Here is an 11,268-nt window from a genome sequence, read left to right on the forward strand (position 1 = left end):
CAGGATGGAAAATGGTTAACAAACTGCCTATTGGCTTCTGTATCGCGTTCTTCGGCCGACGTTCATCTAATGATTTCGCCAGCCACTCGTGCTGGCAGTTTGTCTACAAGTGGCCACGAAAGCCTTAACAATTTTGAAAATGGTTAACACAGCTTGTCTCTTACGGTGTATTATTCAAACACTACTACCACGCTAGAAGAGACACGAAACAGAGTCCTTTAATAAACGGTTGGTTGATCACTTACACTCAACTGTTTAGACGCGTCAGAAAACCGAAAATATTTAAACAGTCGTCTCTTCCATATCGTCACATCAAACTGACGGCATTTCTGCTACTAACCCAGCTTCTGCCCTCCTGCTACGACACAAAATAGACCCGGCGGAAACTGCTGGTCGCTGACGGCTGCGTCCTACTGGAAGCCGCGGCGGTGTATTTCGGGCGCGGTGATTGGCAGGCCTGGGTGCCGGAATGCCGGAGTTGGCACACGCCGTGGCCGCCGGCCGGACAGGGCAGGATCAATAGCCAGCAACATTCCCTGCTCCCCCTAATTCAAAGACACCTCACCGGCCGAACTGAAACGGCTAGCGCAACCGGTAGCTTTGCGGCTTCTTTATGGGATTACCGGTCCCGGACTGTACTGGCTCAACTACCGATGGTTAGACTATACGCAGCGCTTCAAATATAGCTCACACATCACTGCGAGTTGCGAATAGATTTCTACGAGAAAGAGGACATACGAAACATGCAAGAGCTTTTACGTATATAGAGCGACATTTTCAAAAGGTTCGCTGAAGGTACTAGTGGAAAATTAAAAGGAACCTTTGATCCATGTTGGCGATACGTGCTATTTTCGTCTCAACACACCAATGTTTACATAACTCTAAGCGTCGTGGAAGTACTTGAAGAACGAAAATACTTAATACATGTTATTGTTGTTGTGGTCTTCAGTCCTGAGACTGGTTTGATGCAGCTCTCCACGCTACTCTATCCTGTTCAAGCTTCTTCATCTCCCAGTACCTACTGCAACCTACATCCTTCTGAATCTGCTTAGTGTATTCATCGCTTGGTCTCCCCCGACGATTTCTACCCTCCACGCTGCCCTCCAATACCAAATTGGTGATCCCTTGATGCCTCAGAACATGTCCTACCAACCGATCCCTTCTTCTGGTCAAGTTGTGCCACAAACTTCTCTTCTCCCCAATCCTATTCAATACTTCCTCATTAGTTATGTGATCTACCCATCTAATCTTTAGCATTCTTCTGTAGCACCACATTTCGAAAGCTTCTATTCTCTTCTTGTCCAAACTATTTATCGTCCATGTTTCTCTTTCCATACATGGCTACACTCCATACAAATACTTTCAGAAACGACTTCCTGACATTTAAATCTATACTCGATGTTAACAAATTTCTCTTCTTCAGAAACGTTTTCCTTGACATTGCCAGTCTACATTTTATATCCTCTCTACTTCGACCATCATCAGTTATTTACTTAATACATAACAAAAGATATACTTGCCAAAAAACTTCAAAAGATGATCTCTGAAAGTTATCGCAACGATGATATCAATAAAAATAACAACAACACACTGGTGGCCACATTAAGTCTATTCAGCAAAAAATTCCTAAAAAGGGCATTAAATGTAAAAGTTTGGGAGAATTTCTAGCCAACTGCTGTACATATTCACAGCAATCACCCGACAGTAAAAATAATATGGAAGATCTTCCCAGAAGACTGGCTCATTAGCACATTTTGGTCATCAATATCAATTCGTGCAATCAGTTATATATAACTGTGTTCCTAATGTGTAATCTTTATGTGCAATAGAAGGCTGCTTTCAGTAAACAATTTTTTTTAGGAAATACAGTTTTGGACCTTGGTAAAAGTTGTGAAACATGTACTGTCAATGACTTTTACGAGTTTCGAACTGAGCCTTAAACACTAGTAATTATGAATGACACGTGCTTTCAAAGAAACTACCGTAACATTTTTTAAGGCAATTACAATGTTAAATCGTAATAATGCCACATTAATTACCACATGACAAATATCAAGTGAGTTTTCAGCCAAACTAATTAACAAAACATTTTCTACAATGTCACTGAACACTACTTGCAGATCTCACAAAGCTACTGCAAGTCAAGATTGTCACAAAAGCAAAAAACCTCCAAACAACATAATAATCTCAATAAACTGATGGAACAAAAAGTAACAAGAGTTTAGAAGATATTTCCACCTAACATTTTTGACATACAGAACGTACCTAAGATTGAAATGAATATTAAAAATCAATAGTAGGAAGCATTATTCACTTCAAAATACAGTATATTCACAACAACTCGAGTGAAGAAGCAGCTCCTTTTGTAAATAACTTAGTGCAAATTTATGCAGGTGACTTACAACATCTGCACATGGGGCACAAAACGTTATACATACGTTTTGTGGATCACGAATGTGATACAGAACAAACCCATTTATAATCATAGTAGAATTTTTCAGTGGAAGCATGATGCCACCGGAATTACATGGAATATTCTCACAGTGATTACACAGTCACAGATTAAATTTTAAAATGATTTCTGTGTGGCACTGACCAGAAATTTTTTTTCATGTCCTGCTGCCAGATGATGGGCATTAGCTCAAAACTAGAAGCAGCATAAGAAATCAGAAACTTTCAACACCTCGTTGAGGTTAGTTCACGACAATGTCATGTTGAACAGTGCAGAGGAAACAGGCTACACGGGTTCTACAAAACTAATCTTTAATCAGCTTTTTTGATTAAAAGCTGCTTACAACAAACAAGTGGGCAGCGACAGTACTGCAAAATCTTTTCACAAATATAGTGGCGAGTGTTTTTTCTAAACTTCATTATGTGTGTCTTGCCTATCCCATTACAATATAGTGATGACAGTGTTAAATTACAGCCCACATAAGAACCACACCAATGGTGCAAAATATGATCAAAACGTGATATGCTGTCAAGACATAAAATGCAAAAAAGCAGATAAATTTGTACAATCTGTTCTTCGAAATTAATGCTAGACCAGAACTAAAACACGGATTCTGCAAACTATATAGTTCAGTAAATGCTGCAGCTCATGGACTCAACAATCGGTATGAAATACTTTAGGCAAAGAGTCTTATTAAAGAGAAGCGATGTCCTGAATATTGGCCATACAGAAACGAGTTCTTTCTATTCTGGCCTTAAAGAAACGTATGACAGGTCCAGCTATTAGGATTCAATGACATGCCTCGGATAAATGATCATAAGAAAAGAATTATGCCAAATTGTCTCATATTCTGGGTATGTAAAATGTAACAAACATTAAATCTGCTTCATGTGAGAAGAAAAAAAATATTCTGAGTTGACATTTTCTATACTGCAGCATGTCACATTTTGGACATATGTTGCAACCTCAGCATGTTCTTATGTGGGTTATAATTCATTCCACTTAGACTACCTGATATTAAATTTTGCTGGTCTTCCCTAGTACCATAAATTATGGATAAAGTCCCTAGGCTTTCACTGTGCAGACTCATCAATAACCACATTAATTTGTTTGGAGTAGGCATACTTAAATCAGAACCAGTGTGGGATAAATATTATTTTACTGGACAGAGGTTACTGACAGATTTCTACACGGCAATGCGAAAACAAAGAATACTGACATTAGACGGGAACACTATGTACTGTGGAACTTAGCAGAAACACTAAAACTATTCTGCAGTATAATTCCAGAATAAAACTGAAATATTCGCCAGCTTATTAGAATGATGGTGTGAACCGTTGTGGCACGTGGGGCTGGCCAATAGGTGTACTCCTTCATGTCCATGATGCTTAACTCTAATTAAACATTTTAATTTTTATATTTTGAGGAACGAATTTGTCGTTACAAATTTGAACAAATTCTCCACAGTTCTATTACACACTGAACAACGACGGGAAAAGTAACATCCAATTAATTAGCACAAAAGAAACATTTAAACGAATCGCGCTGCTGAAAAATGGAAACGGTGTAGACTAAAATCAGCAGTAAACAACACATGGACTTATTAACTGGAACAATAACGTCATACTGACACAGATCCCGGAATGAACAACCTTAAATGACCGCTTGCGAACTGTTGGCGTCGTTTCCGGTTGCAATTCAGGCTATGCCTCTACCTGACACATTATCCGCAGCATTCTGCCGAGTAAGAAAAACACGAACAAGCAGATTTCTCCAGATACATGTATGTCCTATTACGATTACAATGTCATAATATGTGCTCGCAGTCCCGACTGGTTTCCGTGATAACAGCTAAAAAGTTACGACAGCGCGACGGTTAAATATATCATTTTTTAACTTTCAAACCGGATGGGTTGCTGAAGTGTATAGCCTACGGGCGGCCACTGAAATGAACGCACAGACCGACTCCGCCAACACTTGCTCAGCCTTCCCGCAGTAACGGTCCGGCCCACTGACGGCGAGACAGCTAGCTACACAAGCGCGCTGGCTGGCCAACTGCAACAGCTCTTGAGTTCTCCCACTCATTCAGCTGCCGTTTTCTCCTCTGGCGGGCATCTACGGCGCACACGCTTCGTAAAACCAAATTCAGTAGCAAGCGACACTATCCTGAAGTCAAAATGTCAAAAATACTAGTCTGGAAGAAAATGGAAACAAAACCGAGAAAGTTACATAAATCCTCCCTTAAACCGTTCCCTCTCTGTTCCAAATAATAGCAACAAATACCGTACTTCACATTCTTTCGGGAATAGGCTTTCTTATTATCACTTGCACACGCAAAACCACCTTTTTTTTGCATTTTACAGATATGCACAGTGGCTACTTTACCCTAGAAAATGCAAAGGGAACGTCTTTTATACTTAATACAGTTGAATGTTAAGAGTTATCTTCTCGCTGCCCAGCACGAAATGCACAGATGAAGAGCTGGATGAGCGCGATAAAACGTATCTGACTTTACTGGGAAGTTAAGGTCGGTAACTTACTACATTTCTCTGCTGAAGAACTGTGTTTTCCTTGGCAACAAGAGGAACTTCCGGTAATAGAAAACGAATGGACTGAACAATCCATTCTGCCACGACCATCCTGCGACTTCTGCAGACGGTGTAATTCTGAACTTGTCTTTCAAATCAACGCAAGCAAAAGGGACGAATAAGGCATGACATGTGCGGAAACTGATTGAATTCGAGCCTAACATTAACAATGTTCTTCCAGTATACACGACACGTCCAAATGGCAGGTCTAATGAGAACCAAACGATGCAGAGAAGGTTTCTGATACACCGAATGTCGGACTGTGATGTAAACAACGAATAACGCACCCAACCAAGAAATACCAAAACTGTTATATTCCCATTTACATTAAGACCCGTAAATTATGAAACAGTTCATAGCACAACCGTTTCTAGGACAGAATTTGGTATGTGCTCTTATACATTAAATTATGGGGTTCAACATGATGAGTGCAATGCTTTGCTTATGAAGTAACACTAAGAAATATTTCTTTAAACATTCTGAAACGTGATATGCCAAACCGGTTGTTTCGCACTGACAGTAATACATTTGAAACAACTGAACTAAATGCCTCACAGACCCTGAGAAAATTACTACAGACTTTTAAGCTCATCTGTTCTCACGTTTGCAGAAAATAACGGATTAAAGTGTGTAAGTCTCCTCACAAGAACACAAATTCTAGTTTTATTTAATCTCCAAACATTTTTCGCCATCGTTGTGGCATCTTATGTGAGTTTTTTTCTTCTTTTATTGTTTCTGTTTTTACTTTATGTGTCTCGTGTTGGTGTCAACAGCAGCACACCACAAGTACAATTAAACAACATCTCACTGCTGTATTTTAGCTGAGCTGTGCTTTGAGTATCATACTTTTACTATGCGAAATATGTTGTTGTTTTTATGCTTAAAATGACTTTATCCTGGTGTTTACTGGCGAATTCTGGATGTTACCATGTTGCTGTGGCTTACATGCACTCGTCACAGTGGCATGAAACAATGTGCAGAGATAAGTACGTGTAAGCCACAGCAATATGGCAACATCCAGAATTCGTCAATGGGCATCAGGAAGCGTCACTCCAAACATCAAAATAACACGTTTAGCAATTAGATAATAACCAAGTACAGCACAGGACAGATCAACTACAGACAGCAATGATGACATGTCACTGATTTCTGTTGGCAGGCAAAGGGAACACACAATATATAAAAGAAAAACCACACAATAGATACCACAGCTATGGTGAAACAGGTTTGGGGGTTAAAAGAGGAAGAAATGTGTTCTTGTGAGTAGGTAGACTATTTAATTCATTATCCCAAGAGGCGTCAGTAAAATTTCGAGAAATTCCGATCTCTCGACCCCGCAAGGAGAGTTAAGTGCATCTGTTTGGCAGATTGACTTTCCACGGGAGCAACGGTAGTAACTCTTGCTGGATTCGGGTCTGATGGTGCGATACTTCGGCGTGCACGCCTTGATCAGACCGGAGGGTCGTAGACCGCGAGGTCACTCCGTCAGTCACGGCTGGTTGTTCACCCGGCTGCTCCAAGGTCACCAAATTATTCGCAGGTCCGCCAGGCACCTCCACCTCCTACTCTTTCGCTATGCAGCTCCTAGTAGTTCGCTTGCTCTCGCGCCACTCAAGCCACTCTCGCTACAAAATACTGAATTTGCATCTAGTCACTGTGACTATAGTCTCAACCCTCACCACAGCACGAGAACTAAGTTCCTACGCTAAACTAAACGTCATTACTGAAAGTCCTTTTTCGGCGCTTCTAACGTCGTCATTAAATATTTAAAAAAGTTACGGCGGTAAGATCCGCATACTACACGAATCTATCTGAATGCGAAGCACTGTCACAGACCTTGAACCAATGAATCACATTCTGAGCGCCTAATCGACAAAAGGGAAGTATGTTGCGTAAGAACACTATACCGAGGTCAAAGAGCACACATTTGTTTTGCAAGTAAAAACTTATTTGTCAAGTGTACACGGTTAATTTACCTTATGGTTTCCACTATCTCAAGCGCACCGTCATGTTTATCCTGTAAAGAAAAGAAAACGAGTAATTAGAAACACGTGTTCGTCAATCACAACCTATAATAAATGTTCAAAACATGAGATTTTATGTCATTAAAATACTACTAATCACGAATAAAATTACAACACATACTACTCGGATATGGAGCATTTGATTTCTAACGAATGTCATAATGCACGAGATGTATTTCCCAGCAAAACACAGGCAAGCATCTTTTTTAACCTGGCAATAATTATATAGAACTAAAACTCAAGTGTTAAACTTGAGTGTACTACTAATCCCATGCGCACCTAAGCCTGAAATGAGAAACCGAAAAGTGTTTCCTTCAAGCAAATGTGATCATCTTTCTGTACAAGTCACGGAAGGAGTATGCACGGCTCACAGTTGCAAACTTAAACGTCTCATTACGGAAAACACCTTTATTTTATTTCATATATTCGTAACATACGACACGGTTAAATTACACAGTAAGCTAATAATAAACTAGGTTCACCGTGTAATATTTCTGTTATCTATTCCATTGTAAACACTAACGCTATTCTCAATATGAACAAAACTTACAAGCGCGCGAAAATAGCATGAAGTTGCACTGTTTAGCGAAACCGGAGGTTCAAATTCTAGACAGATAAGAGACAGCATAAATTAAAGCAATGACTGTCTGAAATACTTGTTTTATTTAAACTTTAAATTAAATGTAAAAAAATTTAAGAAGGTTCTCAATGAAAACTATCCAACAACATGAATTGTGTGTACTCAAACCATTAAGGAAGGAAAGTAAAATGAATACTGAAAATAGCCCATGTATTATTTTTACTTTCTTGCACTTAGGATTCCATAAACTGTTCTAGTTACGACCAGCTCAGCAAGAAATGCCAATTCTTTGCTGGGACTATCAATCTTTCCCCATAATTATAGTTACAAAGAATACAAGAAAGTTTTTCCCTGCAGATTTAGATCTTAACTGTTTTTTAAAGCTGCGCTTCCTAAAACAGAAATTTGGAAAATAAAATGTATATCGTCAAAATGGGAATATATATTGCATTTGCGTTACAAATGTTCAAGAAGAAAGCGTTATAAAACTACACTTAATATTTGACCTACTTTGAACGTGATGAGTGTTCTAACCTATCGACTTGAACCAATTACTTCTACAACAATGCAATAAAACTTACTTTTACGTTGTATTAAGATATTTAACCTGGCTTAAACGTGTGTTTAAACGTGCCTTCGTGGCTATGGTCCAATACGAACTCACGTATGATGCAAATATTGACGCGCGTGCTATGCTGGCCGATCTTTACAATGGGTAAATACGAGAAATATTCAATGAAAATAAGCCTCTACTACCGCAATAACGAGTTACAGTAAATCGTTATGGCACTGATTCCAACACGAAAGGTAACTTAGTATTAAAATAAATACCCAAAAATTTTAAAAAATCTCATATAAACAAGACAAACTTACAGAGCCCGTTCCTGAGGAAAGTGGCCACTGATAAACAACGGCTTCTGCTCCAGCAGGGCTATGAAGTCTTAATTCCAACGCCATTTCCAAAAAAATTGAGATATTTGGAACACCATACACAACACAACACCAACAACTTCACACAGAACTTATTCACTATAGCTTTTTCTTCGCGCGTGCACAGTTACTACCACCCTGGCTGAACGCCATGATGGAGCAGACGGAACATGGCTTCCTTTGATTCGCGCAGGCGCGTTTCTCCCCGAACCGATGGTGACTTCTTGGACGCAGCAGAAAGCTTATTGGCTGGACGTACTTACACCCGAGCCATAGGCTGACGTAAGCGCGGGATTATTTGAAACATGTTTCTGCGGGCATCGCTTACGTATGACTGCCAACACACACTTCTAGGTAATGCGGTACAGTCATCCCATTTGCAGCGTACTAGTACAGAGTTTCTCAGAATGTTTAGTCGTAAAACAATTGCACATGAATAATAATCACCTACTATACTAAAAGTTCCGCGAGGCGCAACCTCATCAAGCTTCAACAAAACGAAATAATTAAACAAACAATTACAAAGATATTTGATACATGCAAAATTAGCAATTTAACCAAAATTATTTTGTTATCTTAAACGGGGAAAAAAGACAGTGTGCTGCATTATATCAATAATGTGAAGCACTGGAATCGTACCATTATCCAAATGATAATAGGCGTCCTTTACAGAGTCTCATAGTCTGTTTTTCTCACGTTTATTATATATTCTCATACTGAAATATGAGGAAATCAATACGAAAATATTTTTGATTTGCATCAAGACAAGCTAAATGCATAAAATCCGATTACTTAATATTCTCTTCAAATGACACGTATTCTTACAGATGTTACCTCAAAAAGTGGTGCATTTGTTTCATCACTCGTGTTCCAGTGATAGTTACACACTGGGAGTCAAAACTCTTCGGAACGAATAATCCCAGACAGCAAAAGACGTAATATCAAACATAAATAAACATAAATCGAATTCATCTAATGTAAACATTTTGTATCTCTCCAGGAGTAACTCATAGTTACTGACGATTTGAAAAACATTTGAAGTTACACCAACTTCTGAACAGCTCGCACTATCATATTTCGAATGGTTCCTTACATATTAAACGTAATATCCCTGAGAAAGATGACTATTGAAGTTCAGTCTGTTAGATTTGTTGTTCTTCAACTAATTTTTTTGCTCTTTTATTGTTACGATCTACCGCCACACAGGTAGCGGCGTTAATAAATGTGGAGTACTGTGAGAATACCACTTAGATATGCATAACACAATTTTTCAAAGTGCCTTGATTTTGTAGTACTAAACCTATAAAAAATAAATACTCCTGCTTTCACGCAATACGATTTGCATATATAGATTCAACTATTATTCACCATTGTTCTTAATAACAAATAAATGCGTTAAATAACAAATACGAGTGATGTTAGAGTTTCGGTTCTTAGTGCAAAATGTACGCAAACAGCAGGTCTAGAAATTCATCAACTGGTTCTATGTCTTCATATACAGCTGTATTTTGGATATGTTGGATACTTTTTTTAGTGTTTGTTGTAAATGATGCTGAGGTAAGTTTACAAAGTTTTCTAAAAGTTAATCCATTCGTCGTTATAGCTTAAATGAACTAGACTCAAACAATGCAGTGTCATCAGTAAAAAGGACGTGTATAAAAAATTATAATCCATTAACATGTACCCCAGTTTTAGAAGCTGAAAATTTCCACTGCGACTGCTATCATTTTGATGGTGCGAAATCTCTTTGCATGACCCTTCTATCCCGAAGAAGAATAATACAAGCGGAAACACTGACGTGCTGTACATATTCTTTCGCCCACTAACGTAGATTCAGTCGGTCCCTCGTCCCTCGAGGGCTGTCGGTACAAATTTTGTAGGAATTAGGTCAACAACTTTCTAAAAATCAAAGAATCCAAGGTAAGGTGTTAGTTCGTAATCTTTATTCCGATCCGATATTTTAGTCAATACCTCGTATTTTATGGACGCGAGGCTGATAGGTCTCGTGTGTCGTCATTTCGATGCAGCTGTCCACACTGGTCCATCTTGTACAAGTCGCAGTATCTTCATCTTTGCCTAACTGCAGACGCTACATCCATTCTTAGCAGTCTACGTGTTTTTCTGTCTGACTTATTTTATGCGAAGGAAAATAATTATGTCCCATTTAGGTAAATGGCTACCTTCACAAACATTATGTAAATACAAATAATTTTGATAGGTCCTCCTCGTTGTGTGGCAACACCATAATGTCCCGGCGCCTTCCACTTCTTCATTTCTTTTCCTTTTTCTATTCGATCATCAGTCTCTCCTATCAGTGTTTGATTTGGCTCGCCACCGCTTGTCCCTTCATCACAAAGCAGACCTTGCTCAGTTATCTGCTGGATGTATTCCAATCTCTCTCTTCCCTTACAGTTTTTACCCTCTACAACTCCCTCAAGTACAGTAGTTCCCAACTTGGCGGGTAAAACGATTTTTTTTTTTTTTGAAGAGTAAAAATAAAGATGTTCAGTTATGTTTTGATCTCAAAACTAACAACACGATGAAATGCTTCAACTGGCTAGAGAATTCTGTATAACATTGAGGGAACAAGTGAGCCCCGTTAGCTTAGACATGCATGTAGTCTTTGCACCCAGCTGAAAGGGATTCCATTTCTGCTGGGACTACGAATCCAAACAGTCGTAAGCAGACAGGAAA

The 11,268-nt window shown here is 39.0% G+C and overlaps 1 protein-coding gene across 2 annotated transcripts in view; it reads right to left on the minus strand.

Annotated features, from left to right (window-relative positions):
* LOC126260943 (histone-lysine N-methyltransferase, H3 lysine-79 specific) overlaps nucleotides 1-8,719 on the minus strand; it is a 225,885-nt gene extending 217,166 nt beyond the window's left edge. For both annotated transcript variants that reach the window (XR_007546669.1, XM_049958451.1), the window contains exons 1-2: nucleotides 8,518-8,719; nucleotides 7,017-7,057 (exon numbers count right to left, since the gene is read on the minus strand). Coding sequence is in view for 1 of the 2 variants with exons in the window: in XM_049958451.1 (XP_049814408.1) it covers nucleotides 7,017-7,057; nucleotides 8,518-8,601 (125 nt within the window). In the remaining variant the exon portion in view is untranslated. The remainder of the gene's footprint in view (nucleotides 1-7,016; nucleotides 7,058-8,517) is intronic.
* Between the last annotated feature and the right edge of the window lie 2,549 nt (nucleotides 8,720-11,268).

The sequence above is a fragment of the Schistocerca nitens genome, chromosome 5 (genome assembly GCF_023898315.1).
Source record: "Schistocerca nitens isolate TAMUIC-IGC-003100 chromosome 5, iqSchNite1.1, whole genome shotgun sequence".
In the NCBI taxonomy this organism is placed as follows: domain Eukaryota; kingdom Metazoa; phylum Arthropoda; class Insecta; order Orthoptera; family Acrididae; genus Schistocerca; species Schistocerca nitens.